This window comes from Telmatherina bonti (assembly GCF_933228915.1).
Source record: "Telmatherina bonti genome assembly, chromosome: 7".
Taxonomy (NCBI): Eukaryota; Metazoa; Chordata; class Actinopteri; order Atheriniformes; family Telmatherinidae; genus Telmatherina; species Telmatherina bonti.
Window position 1 is genome coordinate 27,230,901 of NC_136625.1, and position 17,710 is coordinate 27,248,610.

General features: G+C 38.0%; 1 protein-coding gene across 1 annotated transcript in view; it reads right to left on the reverse strand.

The window, feature by feature from the left end:
* LOC306758511 (uncharacterized protein) overlaps positions 1–17,710 on the reverse strand; it is a gene marked incomplete at both ends in the record, with an annotated part of 72,362 nt that overhangs the window by 11,509 nt on the left and 43,143 nt on the right. Inside the window, 4 exons of the mRNA XM_079243838.1 lie at positions 758–817; positions 2,167–2,281; positions 4,421–4,612; positions 5,161–5,528. Of these exons, the coding sequence (XP_079099964.1) occupies positions 758–817; positions 2,167–2,281; positions 4,421–4,612; positions 5,161–5,528 (735 nt within the window). The remainder of the gene's footprint in view (positions 1–757; positions 818–2,166; positions 2,282–4,420; positions 4,613–5,160; positions 5,529–17,710) is intronic.

Below are 17,710 nucleotides of genomic sequence, written 5' to 3' on the forward strand. Positions count from 1 at the left end.
TAGCAGTCCAGATTAGTCTTTTCAGACTGTTCCATAAATAGATCTCCCTTTGTTTTTCTCACAGTTGACTCAAGATTGCTCCACTTTTTGTCACCTCGGGAGACCTGCGGCTGAATTAATCCACTCAACCACCTTTTCACCTGTCTATCCTCCACCTGTGAGCACCTGTCCCCAAATTACCGCCTGTTCCCCAGATACCTCCTCTGCAACTCTGCTTTAAAAAAATCTTAGGCAGTCCAACTAACTGAATAAAATTTTCCAAACCATTATGGCTCCCTGCTGGGACGAATCCTAACTCTGACTGTCGTCCCTTGCAGAACTCCCAGGTGAAACCTGTGAGCTCCAGATTTCTCCACCCTCTGCTGTGTTGAACTTACACATTTGCCTCTGAAATAAGCCCACCTTTAGTTTTCCAACTGTAGTCTGAGTTTGCTTTTTGGTTCTGGCACAGTATGACAAAAGCTTAAGTAACATTATTATAATCTTTGTTCGATATTACCACGGCTCGAGAAAACTGCTGATGTTAACTGAGACACAAAAGCTTAAATAATAACTTGTTGTTCTGTCACTGAAGTAAAGTTATTAACCCTGTGAACTTAACACGGTCTTGTTATTATGATCTAATAATGTCAAATGTAATAATGTCAATAATAAAATAAAACTGAAAGTCTAATGCAGCTTTTGCGTTTATAATGAATGGCTGATGAAAACAGAACCAAACTGAATTAGGTATTATGCCATTGACTGTTATCCTTACCTGTAGTCTTGGGTTTCTTGGGCTCTCCTGTTTTGTTCTCAGTTTTATCATTCTTGTTTGCTGTGAGCAGAAAGAAAGGACAATAAAATCATGACAGTGACTTCTCCTGCGATTTTTAAACACGCTGTGCATATCAAAGAGGAGCAGCTACACTTTTAACTCACGGGCAGGTGCATTAGTTAACCTCATATTGTGTGGCGTTTTTGACTCAGATTAATTTCTATTGTTGAGCTATGATCATAAATTAATGGTTTGACTTGTAAAGTTCTGCATATTTTATATGACAGAGCTTCTAAAAGATTGTTGCATGTATTTTCCACATTTTTGATAAAAACTAAAATAACTACAACACATTTTGAGTCTCTTTTAGCCCCTTCATTTAGTATTGCACTTTTGTTCACACTTGCCTTTATTTCACCACATCATTAAGTTTGTTTCCATCAGTTTTTTTTTTTATTTCCAGCAGCACTTATTCAACTAAATCATATCAGCTGCATTTATTAAACCTCAACAGTTACTTTGCAGATTACAATTCTAAAAGCTTTTGCAAAACACGTGAAATGTGGCTCTGCAGTAAATAAAACCATAGCCTAGCATTCTGTATAAAACACAAAGCATTCACTTTTCTTAAATATGTCATCAGTAATGATAACCCAATTAGAACTAAAAAGGCTGGTCAGAAACTTCCAAAAATACTTGCAAGCATGTAGCAGCTGAAGGGCCAGATGTTTCATGAGTCTGTAAATGTCTAAAGAGACTGAATATTGGTCTCATCTTCAATGGTGTGCCGACATATGACGCCAAATGTCCTCAAATTTAAGAACTTCTTAGAGAATATTAACTTAAGTGTGAAGGGAGATCAGCTGTGTTTATACTTTAAATCTGGGGGAGAACTATTCCTAACTATAATAATATGTGACAGATGCTTTATAGAACTGGACAAAACTGCTGCCAACAATTAAAGAGCAATATTTGCTCATGCGTCTAAAAGGAAATCTGAGCCTTGTGGGGCGTAACACAGATAGCTGGGAAGTGAGTGAATGAATCATGTTCTCTGAGGGGGCGAAGCTGGTGTAAACACCTAAAAGTCTGTTTGACAAAGAACTCACAGGTTGACTCATCGCTCCCTCTCTTCCAGAGGTGAGATACTGTTTTGATGTGGAGATAAAAATGTCTTCAAAAGCCAGCACTTGACTCTGATAAAGTGCAACATAAGGCAGTAATTCACTTAGCTTCCAGCCTGGAAAAGTGCCGGTACCAGTCAATGTTCCAGCTACTTTTTGGGGTAGAAGTTTTGTGGTAAAAGATGTTGCAAGTGGATGAATAGGATCTTCATATCAGACAGACAGGTACAAGGGGGTAGGCAAAGGCAGTGCAGACATACCAGGAGAGATATGATGTGCATGTACCTGCAGTTTTGTTTGTGGCTGCAGTGGATGAGCCATTCTTGTTGGCAGTTGAACGAGGGGTGGGCGTGGCCTTTGGTGCAGATGAGCGTTTCTCTGTTGTACCATTTTCTGGAGTCTGGAAATCAAAACAGAGGTTAGGAGATTTGGTCATTGCTTTTGTGATTAAGAGCATGAGCATTAATGTGCATTCTTGCATTTAAGTCTCCATATGTCCACTGCTGTGTGCATGAAGGTATGCTATTGTGGGATCTGGAGCAATAAGAGGCAAATCAAGCAATCATGACAGAAGCTGAGGTAAAACCAAAGATTAAAGATGGATAAAATAAGTTCCTGAAAACCGGGACAGACAGGAAAGATGCTGCGCTTTTAATATTGTGAGATTGAAAATTTGATTAGAGAAAGAGAGATGCCTGAGATGTCCGAAGTCCAACAGGACCATGAGGGATTTCAGACTTTTATTAGGCAAGAGATTTGTGCAGAAAAAGTAAACATCTTTTATGAGTCTCGGTCTGTGAGACTCTATGCGCACCACATTCCAGCTACTTATGTCCATGGGAGTTCAAGCTCGACAAGTTTAACAGGATGCATTATGTTTAATTTTATGCTGTGGCGACATGGCTGTACTTATTACCTGTTACTAAGACATTAGTGCTATAAAGAGTCCTGATATACATTTCACATTGATAAAATGTTGCTGGTAGAGAACCACTGATCAAGACTTCCACCTGTCACATCATCCTGCAAAGTCTCATTGATGCGTCTTAAACAGAGGAGGGAATTTCCTCCTCATCTGCTTTAAATGTTTACCTATGCTTTGCAATATGGTTGTCCATTTCTGCTCATAAATACAACTTCATACTTTTCCAAAAGTCCCTTAAATGATCATTTATGCAATTAAATCCAAAAAACAGATTAATGGTAAACATGGTGACGTAATCTATTAAATTAATCAATTTTAGGAGAAAAGCAGTTAACACTGTGCCTCTGTAGTTTTAAATGTTTTCTTTATTGGAAAGATTGTACTGTATTTAGTTTAAATGTCATAAAGAATTAAATAATGAATTGTAGTAGGCAATTTCTGAAAATTTAATTAAAAAAAACAGCCCTTCTTTTTAGAAAACTGTGATATTTTTTAAATACAATAAAATGTAAACAGTAAAATGTTTAATGGTTTATTTATTTGAATGGCTTATTTAACATATGCATCCAAAGAAATGATCTTTACCATTTTCGCTGGTAAAACCTTATTCTCTTTTGAACATATGAAAATCAAAGATTCAATGAAGCAACATACTAAAAGAAATTGCACAGAAGCAAAGAGTTAATAAGATATACAAGCAACAAGTCACAAGATTCATGAGAATTTTTTATATGGCAGACTAATTGGAGTGAGAGGGCCAGGATTGGGTATAAAAAAAAAGCATATTCAAACCAATGAACCTCACCCCAACCCTATGGTAAATGTGATAAAGTTAATAAAGACAATAAAGATTAAAAAAAAAATCCTCATGCATAGTTGGACTGACCTTAGTTATTGCAACATTTCTACAGCATAATATTGTAAGCTTATCAGCAACTGACAGAAAATCAGAACACACTTTTCATTTGAGTGAATGAGTCCATCTTTCAGGTTCTTTTGGGATTAAAAAAATCTGGTTCTACATGCTTAAATTGAGGGAAATGTCCAGGATTACTGTCAGGAAACAGCGATAGCATGGTTGAGTATCAGTGTCTATGGCATTGATGACTTTCATATGTGTGAAAGTTCACCAGATGCAATGATGTATCTTGGGGATTTTTGGAAACATATGCTATCATAAACACTTTGTCCTTGACTAAATTAGGCAGTGCAACGCTCAACCCCAATCTATTATAAATGAACCAATTACAGGTTGAAATTTTTATTGCATTTTAGAGATATTTGATTATTTTCTTGAAACGAATAAAATTAATAGTTGAAATTCACTTATCAGCGCTACAAAAAATAGAATACAGAATGGCTGGATAATCAGCTTTTAGAAATGCATCACAGGTCCTTAAGGAAGCCAGCTCCTTAAGGACCTGTGATTAAATACTTAGAGGAATAGTGCTTCTAACCAGCAGCTCCACACACAGTGTAATGAATTCATCTAAGTGAATGCCACAGAAGATACAATTTGGTTTGGTAATATTTCTATAACTGATTTCTTATATAGTAAAGAAAAACAAACAAAAAACATCCCTCATTTAATTGAATATAATTGTATAAACTTACCTTAGCAGCCTTGTTGGAACTAGCTGCTGTTGGTGACCTCTTGGCTGTAGTGGGCGTGGTCGACTTGGGCGCAGGGCTTTTTTTATTGGCTGTGGTGGGGGAGGGGCGTTTGGCCGAGTTGGCCTCATCATTGGTGGAGAGGGTGGATGGGCGCGATTTGGCTGAGTTTGGTTTGGTTGAACCCACATCAGGCTGGTGGAAATGGTATTTAAAGAAGCAGTGAAAAGAAGCAATAACAAAAGAAAGAGTGAGAGAAAAAGTAGGACGGAGATTGAAAGAAACTGCAGCAATGAAATTACAGCAATGTGAGCGTGCCATGGCAGCACAGGCAGCAACCATATGGCAATCGCAAAATGGGTCAGAAATGATCCAATTTAAGTAGCAATTTATAACCACCTTGTAGAGCTTATGAGGAGTGAAATTAAGTGAGAGGTCCACAGGTAGCACATGAAATGGCAATCAGGTCTCAGATGTTTGACACATGCGTGCACACTGTAGCTCCACAAACACACAAGCGTCTGTGTTGATATTCGTCAACGCAGATGAAATAATGTTGTGAAGTTTTACCAAAGCAGGCGGCAGCAGAAGCTTTGAGATGTGATGACCTCGGGGTTACAAGACCATTTCAACCTCTGGATGCCCTTCCACCTTGGCTGCACCGAACTGCATACAGGGAAATGTGTGTATGTGTGTGTGTGTGTGTGTGTGTATGTGTGTGCGTGTGTGAGAGAGAGATTCACCTTGTTCTTGCTGTCAGGACTTGGCAGCGTCTTGCCGCCGTTGCCTGTAGGAGATTTGGCCGTGCCTTTCCCTCCCTTCTCCTCCTTTTTCTCAGCTGGCTTCTTCTCCTCTTCCTTCTTTTCTCCTTTGTTGATCTTCTCCGGCTTGTCGACCTTCTCCGCCTTCTCGCTGGTCTTGTCATTTTTCTCTGTGTTCATCTTCTCTATCTTTTCCTCATTTTTGAGGATCTTCTCCGACTTCTGGTTTGTGTCAGGGCTGAGGTCCTTCTTCTGCTGCTGCTCATCTTTTTTGTCAAAGGTGTCGATCTTGTCTGTCTTGCTGGAGATGATGTCAGCCTTCTCCTGCTTGTCCTTATTATCAGATTTCACTGCAAAATGAAGAATTTTGTCTTCGTTAAATACCAATTTTGGCAAAACCACATCTAATAAATAAGTGAAGAAACTGTGTATTAAAAGGCAGGTCAAAAAGGTTCAATTCTGATTAGTGTTCTTAAAATAAGCAAACAAATTAAATGGCTTCACTGCTTAATGATTTCCTAAAGACAGATGTTAGAAGAGCTCATTTCGTTTCAAGCTTTTCCTTCTTGTGTGCTGTCTTAACTGTGCCTGTGTTTTCAATCATTGCTTTACTAATTGCATCTTCATACTCAAATCAAACTACCAATTTCAACTATTGCACTTTAAAACTGACCTGACAAAATTGCTTAATTATTGATAATTTATGACCATAATTTACTTTACTATTGTAATTTTTCTTTTTTTTAATGATGTGTGATGTTGTCTTCTTTGCCAGGTCAGTCTTAGATTTGAATTCTTGGTGAACCTTAGGTTCGTGTGAGATGTAACTGTGCATTTATCACCATTTTATGTGTAGCAATAATTCATTTGATATTTTACAAAGTTTAAACAATTGTAATTAAACTTTATATTTAGGCACAAATATTATGATGGTTTATTCTTAAAAAAAACAAAAAATATGATTAAAATAATCAGAAATTGTTGAGCGATGTACAGTAAGTGCTCTACATTGTATTCAAAGCACAGTTGTTGAATGCAGAGAGAATTAGCTCGCACCCTTGGACACGCAAATCCTAAACTTCCAATCATGAAAACTAGCAGGTCTGAGTCATTTAAAACAATCTTGATTAAGAACACATGCCAGATCAACCACTTCAATCACATGCCTCACACAAGGCACCAATCTGTCAAATGAAAAATAAACATAATCATAACCGAGGTAATCATAATTCCCAAAGTGAGAATTGCAAAGATCTTTGAGAAAAACAAACAAAACAAAAAAAATCCCAAAAGCTCCACATGCAGATGCTTAAAGCTCTAAAATCCGCTCTGTACCGACTCTCCATCTTCAGTCTACGAAACGCTGAGTAAAATCATCCTCCTCCACCTCCAGCCAATCACAGATCTCAGATAAAATGCGTCATAGCTTACTATATTGATTGACAGGTTTGTGACCTCTGCGCCTCTCACATGTTCAATGACACTCTGTCTTATAAGGATATTATTTAAGCTGATCTGATATTCTGAACACTTTAACCACGACATTTACTATTAACATGTCACCCAGTCCCATCATACAAAGTATATGAACATATATTACCACTAAACCAACATATTGTTAATGATTAAATAAATCATCATGAAAATCAATGAAAAATGTTAAATAAGTGTGACATATTTGTGACAGTTAGCACTTCTACGAACGTCTGTGCTCATGTAACCAGGTAACGTGAACTACCGTTAACTAACTAAAGATTATGTAACGTTATCTCCCAGGCATGATCAAAATTTTATGTTATGTTTAAATAAAATTAGGCTAATTATTAAAAGATAAAATATAGAGTCATACTAATTTACAAATAAATAAACAAATAAAATATGTACAATTTGTAAAATATGTACAAAAATGTACAAATAAAAGCAAATTTCTGTACATGTTACTTTAATAAGTACTTTACCTAAGCCAAATTGTTCTGTTCTTTCAGGCAAACTGTATCTGTAAGTATTTCCACAATATTAAATGTAAGGTCATACATGTCACAGCACAGGCCTTGTGACATGATTATATGACATCATACCTTCTTGTTTGTTTAGATTTTAAGATATTTCATGTTTTTTTTTTAATCATGTGAATGTTTGCAAAGAACTAAATGTTTTAATGTATGAAATAAACAAGCGCAAGAGCAACATGGTGCATTCAGCTCTGAGCAAAGTTACCAAAAAAAAAAAAAAAAATCCATTACATTAAATCACTTTGTTATTTATAGATTTGAACATCCAAGTGGAAGACTATGTAGGTCGTGGCGGCAGATGATTCTGGGTCTGGTTGGTAAACAGACCAACCCATTTATTCTATTGCATATCCTTATGTAAGTGCTCACTATGGTGACACTAACCTCAAAATTCACGTCAATGGGGTAATCTATGGGCTGAATGTAAAGCCATAAAGATTTGCAGATGTAAATGAAGGTTTACACAATACTTAGAGTTAGTATTTTTAAATCAAGCTTTTTACATCGTAAAACAAACAAACAAACAAAAAAAAAAAAAATCTGCCAGAGAAATTCAAGTTTGAGAACGTGTAGAAAATGTCTGTTAACGGATGCAAAGTAGGGTTGGGCAGATCAATTCAAATATTGATAGTATTGGTACCAAGGCTGGTATAAGTATCATTTGATACAAGCATGATGAGAGACTGTTATTTAACATGCAGAGGCTTTTGTGGGATCATAGCCAAACAATGTAAATAGGAGCCAGCCATGGTAGATTTTGCTTTCTTGCAGCTAAATTACACTGCTGACTTTATTTTTCTATAACAAATGCGTGAGATTAAAGGAAATAATGTAGTTATTTTTAATGTGTAGTTAAATTTCTTGATGTTATTTAATACTCTTTACAGCCAAAAAAGATTAAATTTAAAATTAAATTTAAGAAAGAAAAAAAAAGTGAGTTCTTTTGACAAAAATCTGTAGTATGTTAGAGTATGATCATCATCATGATCAATAATTAAAGGAAAAGTCATTACATGATTGTGAAATATTAAGCAAAAAGTATCAATATCAACAATACAATCAATCCGACTGATACCAAAATTTGCAGTATTGCCCAACACTAATGCAAAGGAAAACCCTGTGTGCAGGACTGTGCAGATCTGGAATTTCAGCCTGTATTCACATTTGGAAGAATGATGATAAATCAGTCTGTCCAATCTGAGAGCAGATGGCTCCCTGTCTTTCTGCACCGCTGAATGCTCTTAAAGAGGAGTGGATAAGGCAATGATGCCGCTACCTTCGAGTCAAAACAATGTGATGAACTGATATTACTGAGTTCGAGCTTCCAGCAGCAAGTGCTGCAGACTCTTTCTGCAAAACGTCACTGTCGTCTTCACTCGCTGCTATTATCAGTTGCTCGCCTTTCAATGCTGCTTGGGTTCTGGGATTCCATGGCGAGCCTCCTAATGCAGACATCAGACGCTCCCACCCCAGAATCAGGACCAGCTGGAAGAAAGCGAGGTTAGCAATCGCCAATAACAGCCGGTGGGAGGTGAAAGCGCCAGTTTGAGTCCGAGTCCGTAGCACCTGCTGCTTCAGACTGAGTAATATCGTTTTATTGGATAATGTTTTTAACTTTATCACATTCATCTTGTCACACAGGTAGTCACATCCAGTGCATTAAAATAGACAATCCCGTTTGTGCCATCACCTGTGGCCAAAAATCTACATCTGCAACTTTAGAGTCTTGCACGAGTCTTTCTGCTTTGCACTCATGAACAGACGTTTGCAAAAAGCACTTTAATTTTTCTTTTCAGGTCCATTTTCTTCTGCTTACAGGGTGGCAAAATTCAATGAAGCTGAAAACTGAGCAAAAATATGCACATGATACTTAGAAAACTGTATTATATGAAGAATGTGAACACATATAAGCAACAATAAACCAACATATTTTATAACGATAACAAATAATCATAAAAATGTTAAATACATGTGACATATTTGTGCAGTCACAGAATGTATTTCTTCTACATATTTTCATGTTTTTAAAGTTATATTGCCATTGAAAGGCACACATTTCACATTCGTAGCGAGCAGCAGGACATATAAAGATTTAACTGCCTTTATTTAGAGATGTTTGACTTTCTGAGCATCATAAATTATTTCATAGTGGGGCTCAGATCGCGAGGGCTCTGCCACCAGTGGAGAGCTTATTAATCCCCAGGATGAGGCTTGTGTCCTGTGATCTGAGTGCAAATGGAGGAATGTAAGATGGTGCTGCTGATATATGGCAAGTTTTATCAACACCTGAATGGAATGAAGAACTAGAGCTTTAAGGGTTGTGCTACTTGCTCACGTTTGTTCTTATTTATATTAATTAAGGCAGCTTTTAGTTGTGGTTAGATGGCTTTGTGTCTGTGTGGTGCAGTGAAGAAGACCTCACATTCCAGGAAAACCTGGATTAGTCCCAGGACAGATACTGTGTACAACAGTGAGACATCATATGTTTCAATGGATTTACAAATGTGTGCACAACGATAACAATCAGACTTTTTTATTTAAAGCTTGCATCCTTGGTTTTTAGCTCCTATGTCTCTGCAAAGATTATAAAAAAAACCCTTCAACGGACCTTCACCCTCCACAGAAAATGCTCTGGATCAAACTGAGTAGCAGAGTCAGTGTTGCTAATAACTGACTCATGGGATGAGTAAAGACAAAACTGAGAGCGTAAAGTTAAAGGGGACACAGGGAAACACAAGCAAAGGAGAATGGTTGCAGGGTTGTTGAGGCTGATGGTTGAGGACAGACAGCTGGCTGAGGGGTTAGGAAGAGGGGAGGCAGAAAGAGACTGGGGCTCTTTGTTGCAACCAAGACATCTCTTACATAACCATAACACTGGACAGGCTTTGCCACGCTAAGCTGTGTCCCTTCCTCTCCCTCTGTGCTGAGGTTTCTGTCTGATAACTGCGCTGTCTCTTCAAAAATGTATGTTACTTTGCTTGATGCTGAGCTTTGTTGGGATTTCTCTGGCGATTAAGCAGAAAACACACATAGCAGGGGGACTTTAGCTGCCATTACCCAACGTACATTTCGTTATGTTATTTTAGGCAGTGGCTGCAAACCAGCTCAGGCTAGAGAATAAATAACAGATCAGACACAGGTTAGGTCTAATCAGCAAATAAATTGCATTTAAGCAGCTCACCTGGTCAGACATTCAACAGAAAGCAGCGAGTATGCTCAGCTGCAGTCGTTGTCATGTGGAATTTGTTTGTCTACTTGCTGTAACAGAGTCAGCTCTGCAATGTCAAGATGATGATAATACAGATTCATAACTTTCTGGAGCTGCTTCTTACAGCCTCTCAGTGGCACCTACCGGCTTAATGAATATTAATGTTTAAGATCTCCTGTAGTTTTTTGGTGATGTCCAACAGAGGAAATATGCATACTTATTATCTTTTTTCCATTTATATGCAGAAAAGGAACTACAAAGTGGTTTTGATGACAGAATGGATCCGGCCATCTGCATTGTGAAGCTTCAGGAAGAGCAGCAATATAAAGCATATACACAGAAACAGCTTTTGAATATTATTCAGCATTTTTTTTTTAGATGAAGATATTTAATAAATATGCATTTCAAAATCAATTCTGATCTATCAGCCTCCTTCTGAGTTTGTGAAAATCAACCCTGTTAGTTACAGAAAAATCATTGTTATAATTGTGAGAACTTATTAAATTTCAGGCAGTAAAAAAAACCAAAAAAAACAAAAAACAAAAAAATTATGTTTGGCTGAATCTGTTTGGTTAAAATAAATGGAATACAAGCACAGGTTTTTTCTTCTTCTTCAAACTTGGCAACAACATCAACTACAACACAACAACTTAACCACAAACACATTTTAAGTTGTACATCTACTTTGTTTTGCTACATAACAGCAATCACAAAGGGCAGAAGTGTCTGAACTGAGGGAAAGATAAGATGGACACCATTACTCTCATACTTTATGATAAAAAACCTGTTCATGTTTCTTAGACTTTTAAGTGACTGCTATGTTCTGTGAAGTATTATGTTAGCATAATTCATAGAAATGATGACCAACTATGAACATAAGATCAAAATTCTAAAAAGACACCCAAATGATCGTTTAGCAAACAGTAATTATGTTAAAAATACTCAAAACCTCACAAAAAAGAGAATCTGTATGATTCCCAAGAAAAAAACATTATTTCTGTAAGCTTCACATAAGCAATATAAGAAAGATTTTGTTCCAAAAAAAAGAATATGCTGCCTGGGATTTCCAGCAAGCTGTGCATAAATGATGAATCTAAACACAGTCAGGGCTTTAATCTTACCCTAAACCCTTTTTTTTTTTTTTTTTTTTTTAAATAAAGCATATTTACCACAGCAACGAGGCTGACCAAAGTGCCTTACACATCACAAAGCCACAACAGAGATAAATACATAAGAAAAACATTTTATACCGTTCCAAATTAGTGTGCCACGCAATGCAAGTTTTTATCGTTTCATGACTTCATCCGCCATCAGCAGCATTCAACACGAAACCACAAGCTCAAAACACATAATCTGTCTAATACCATGCTACAATACACAGCTGCTGGCAGCCGGCTGCGTGTCCTGGTGTATTTTTCTGTGACAGAGACAGAAAGAGACAGAGTTGGCTTCCATGTTACACAGAGCATGACTAACAGACACAGACATGGAGCTGGTGGAATAATATTTTTCTTCAGGCAGGCAACATACGAATAAACACACTGGCAGTTTTTTTCTGTTCTGCTTCACATTCACACAGACTTGGTTTTAGGGTGTTGACTGCACTCGCTTCTGATAGCTAGCGTGACGACTATCAAGCTTTAGCTTTAAATGAAAGCTTCATTTTTGAAGAGCTTCTGCTAAAGTTATAATCCTTAAATGTGAATAGGGTACATTTCCAGATATGAAGGAATGCAATATATGCAGGGTAGCAACTTGTGTTAGACAGCCTACAACAGGTGTGTTACTAATCTGAGAACTGAAAATTGTTTAGTTATGTTTTTCATCCATTTCAAGCACAAGAGTTTTCGACCAGATCTAAAATCATAAATCATTTTCTGTAACTGTGATTATGTATATACCTGTGTATGTCTAATGTTAGCCTTGGATAAGCAGCTAGCTCGCTAACTGCTCCACATTAATAAAAAAAATGTGTGTTTCTTGGATCCCAGAAAATGCAGAACTAACCAATGTTACCTGCTGCATCAAGTTAAGCTTGCTGGTAACATCCATGAAATTCAGTGTTTACTGTACCATTATATATTCAGATTTCCTTGAAAATCTTAGGAATATAATATAAGTCTTACCTGCACTGACAACGTCTTATTATTATGTAACATAAAAATCAGATGACCATTACGTACATTTTGAATTTGGATCATATTTTAATAAAGGTTTGTTTGGCTCCATTGCAAAATTATTGTAGTGTGACGAATTAGCTCATTAAAGAGGTGGTGTTGTAAAAACAATTGTCAAAAACTAATTGATACTAAGAGATTTGGATTTTATCTCAAAAACACTGAATTTCCAAAATAAGGTCATGCCATCTCTGAAATGTTCCAAAACTCATACCTGACAATCATTATATATCTGTCTTGTCCCAGGCTGAGGTTGAGACCAGCCAGACCCAAACATGCACAAACACAACAAACTCTGCCCAGAACAATGGAAACACACCAAACCACCAGACAGACAGCAGCTTCACAGGGCTGCTGCTGACGACATGTGTACCAGATTCCTGCATGATATGTTGTGTAAACTTTATCCTCAGGCTTTTTCAAAATGCAAATTTAAAACACTGTTTTATTGAGATGCTAATCCTCATAACTAGTTTGTTTGTTCTACTCTTTACTTGATCTGTTCTCAAGTATGGTGAATATGGACACTTATGTTAATAAGTACACTAACTAGTGGTTGAATTTTTAAACATTTTCTTTAGTTTTGTAATTTTTGTCCAACAGTGAGCAAACAGTGTTAGAAGGTTGTATGTGTGCAAACTAAGAGAGCTGTAAAATATTGCATTTATGTTTTAATGTTAATGTCTCTTATATTGATTAATATATATTTTATTGTATTGGTTTGTGTTATTTCCGTGGTGTTCTGACTTGTGATAAAAAAAAGGGTCTCCCCTTCACTCCCTGTAGTTTCAAAAATAGCATTAAGTATTGTGCTCAATCTTTAGTATTATTAATTGTTATTAAATTTAAGGAGTGTAAACGTATTAAGTATCAAGTTTTACATAGTAGTATCTTGACAACCATATTAAGTGGTTATCGCTTTAAACTATAACCAGTAAATGCAGGTATATTATATAGGTATAGGTATAAAGGAAATAGTTATTCTACAGTCAGCTGGAAAATAATTAACATGTAATAATGTCTCAAAAGTGCTGTATAGTTTAGATTGGGGTGAACTCTCAAAATATTAATAATATATTAAATGGTTCATTTCCCCTGAATTTGAGTTACAGTTGGAACATTAGCACTGTGAGCCCCTTATACACCTGTTGACCTCCTTTCCTTACATGTACCTGGTGATGTTCACCTTCCCTCTTCATATATTTACAAGCTACCAGCAGGACACAAGCTAAAACTCAATACCATCAGTTGACTGTTAAAGATGTCACCGATTGCTGCTTTATTGGTCTCTAAGGGATATTGTTTCAAATACCAAAAAGTAAGGATAAGTGCTGTAAAATCGGCTGGGTGTGTATCACCACCGTCTCATGATCCTGTTGCATCATTACATGTATATAAGTATGTAAGGTGCAGCTGTCGGCCTGTTTCATTGTTGAATGAAAGAACGTCTTAGCGAGCAGACATGCTGTCTACTGTGAGTGCATCTCTGTAGGCGTGCGTCTTTAAAATCTGTACGATTCACGTCAGTGGAAGATCTTCACCTACACACGCACACACATGTAACAGTGTGAATTCATGCACACACAGATAAGAAGCTAGAAATAGCTGCTCTATATTTGAATGAGTACAGTCACAGTCAATGTCTAATCAATGTCCCAGCTTTCCTGTTGACTGCAGACTGAAAAACAGAACACGCTGCTGGGTGGATGGATAACACAGTCCACCCGCCTCCTACACTCCTAATATGTTGTTTCCATCCCTAACTTCTGACGAGCACCTTAAAATTAGTCCAAACAATCATGAAAGGGAAATCAAATGGAATGAAAAATGTGTGTGAAATTCACCAGAAGAAATGAACTACAGTGATGACGTTAGGCCTGTAGAGCTTATTTACTTTGTTGATTTACGTTGATAAATCCTCTTAGACAATGAAATAGTAATCACTTTAACCTTGTAGATAGTAGAATTGAAGACTTGTTGACCTAAACTCATTTGTTGAAATGCTAAAAACAAATTAAGCGGAGCCAAAAACAGACTCAGACATTGTTTCCCCCAGGAGGAGACCAGGCTTTTGTTAGCAACCTTCTGAAAAAAGGAACATCCCAGGTTTGGACGCTGGTTCTGTAGCAGGTATAATGTAGGTTGTTATGATGATGATGCTGATGATAAAAACATTTTCGCATTTTAAACCCTCACTTGTTTGTCTTTCTGCCTGTTTTTGTTTATTTTATCAAAGCAACAACATTAAAGATGAAAAATTTGGAAAATGTGCAAATTTAACAAACAATGGCTCAGTCAGATACACCGCTGCACTTCTCATTAGAAATAAAGCAAATTAAGAATCTTAGTGTGACAAAACTAAAATAAAAACAGTACAAGTTTACCAATTATACCTCTTTTAAGTCATGGATTTGGAAGCCTGGTGATCAAAAGCAGACACTAAATTTGGAAAAAGTTGTTGATCCTGGTTGTTACCGCAGCAGCTAAATGATTCTTGTTAGATAACAGAAATCAATGCTACAATTACTAAAGCACTACTAAATGATTACAGGAAAACCTAAAATCCAAGTACTAAAACAAGCTAAATATTGATATTATGGTAGAAAATGATCAGCAAAAATATTTTTCGCATTCAGTGTTTATGCTGTGTATATACCTGTGCACATTTCAAACTCAGACCATCATCACAGCATATTGTAAGTGCACACTTTGGTTTGCCAGTAAGCTGCTCATGTAGATTACACAACAGGGCTAAATGCAGTGACCACTCCGACAGTTTCACTCATGTATGCATGCTCAACAGCTGCAGACCAAACCAAATGCAACTAAATGGACATTATGTGTAAAAATGTCTCCTATCAAGTCTGGAAGTGCAAAGTCAGTCTTCAAATCTAAAAAACACCACTTTTTCAGACAGTGTTGTAAATGAAGATATAACCAACCTATATTTGGCCAAATGCAGCTGAGCAGTAATAATGTGTGCTCAGGTGGAATGTAATGGCAGAAAAGACCAAAAAAGAAATGCAAGCACTCATGAGCTTAGCTGTATAATGATGACATTTACTTGCCACATAAGCCCTCAGGAAAATGAAGGAACAGCTGCATGAAAGGTGGCAAATCCTAATATCAATTCAATTCTTTGGTTTGATCATGTTTTTTGTACAGAGCAGCAGAAATTTAATACATGATTTAACACAGACAAAGACAACACAGCAAGCCATAGTGGTCGTTTAGCTGCATATCCCTACTCACAAAACATATCACAGCTATGAGCCTTTAATAGATACCACAGAAAAACAATGATAATGTGATAACTTAGCCTAAAGGTTCCCTATTATCATGCCACTAATGGGTTTCATTGCACAGGACGATGGTGGAAGTAGCTATCTGCTGGGAGCAAATATGCCTTTTACTTGTTTTTGTACATATGCAGCTGCAATGATCTTAGCCTTTTGTGGATGCAGGGAGGCAGTTCGCTAGGCACTGAGACAGGTGACATCCCCATTTTAAAATGGAATACACCATTGTCTTGGCATCAACAAGTGAAAGCATTATTTTACTTCAAGAAGAGGAAGTTCAAATCAGACATCTAAGAGGCAATTATGCTGCAAAAGAGACAAACAGTCTAATTTCTGATTTGTATCAATAGACATTCACACAGAAGATGAAAGGCTTACCCGTTGTGTTTAGTGTACTATCTTTTGTGCCGATAGCCGATGTTCCTACAGGTAGTGGAACAGGGAGTAAAAAACTGGTTTCGCAACTTTCATGATGTCTCTTAGGAGGTGGCGATGATGGCAGTACAGGTGATGCCATTAATGGGGATGAGAACATTGTTGCCATTGCTGCAGCTGCTTCTGTGCCGTCCGTGACCGTAAGCGAGCGTCGGACAGCTACGTGTGGGTAAGGCGCCCTGGGTGGACAGGCTGTTCCCACCAGGGCAAAATTTGGCACGTTGGGTGCCATCGCCTGTGAACCTCCCATACCAGTGGGGTATACTCCGGCCATTACCATGGGAACTGACAGATGTGAACAGTCAGACATTGCACGTCTCACCGCAGTCCGCTGAGGAAGTTCACTGCCGCTGGTTGTTTTGGTGTCTCTGTTTAATGTGGCACACGATCCCACTCTCCCATCCTCATTGCGATTTAAATTCTGCGACATGTTGGGCGAAGCGACTCTACTTTCTGTGATGCTACTGTTGGGTACACTACACAGAGTTGTTCTCTCCTTTTCCTTATGGCTTTGGTTTTGTCTCTCAAACCCGTTCTCCTCAGCGCCACTCACCATGGCACCTATTGCAACTCTGCTGGGCGAAGCTGCAGGTACAGTCCCACCAACTTTACTCCCCATTAGGTCAGAAGCAGCAGGGGAAGGTGCATCAACCACTTGTTTTCCTAAGTATGTCTTGACAATTGGATTTCCGAATTTAATTTCGATGGAGTCTTCTTTCTTATTTCCAAGTGGGCACTCAGATGTTATCTTATCATCCTTTTCAAGTCCTGGACTAGAAGTGCCACTTCCAGTGAGGGAAGTGCTCAGTGTGTTTCCCCCCTCTGGTCCTGAGGCCTGTTTTGAAGCAGACAGGAAGCCCTGGTCTTGGACAGTCACTGGAGTTTCCTTAATGTGATATCCATCTTTGTTGCCTGTACTTTTTTGCTGCAGATTACTTTGTCCGAGGATGGGGCTTGACGTATATTTGGGTTCTAGGACAGAATTTGGAAATAATTTCCCAGGTGAGAGAGAAGGAGAGGGTGATGAAGAAGAAGGTGAAGAGTAGGACAAGGGGCTGCTGGGGCTTTGTCCTGCACTTCCTAATGTGCCACCAGCCCCTCCATACCTATGTCCATCCTCCTTTGGGCTCCCGCCAATGGAACCCTGATCCTCAATCTTCAGCGTGGGCATATTAAAGCTCTGCATCCCAGGTACTTCAGCCATCCCCCCAGATGATGTCACATCTGTCCTGCCCTGCTCTAATTTCACCTCATCTTCCATCAAAGTTATTCTGGACCCTGCCTGTGCTGCAGCAGCCACCCCCCCTGGTGCCATCTGGCCTTGGCAATGCCAGTCACTATGTCGGGCAGAGGCCGGACCGGAGGGCGACAGAGAAGAGGAGGCCAGGACCGCTGGGATGT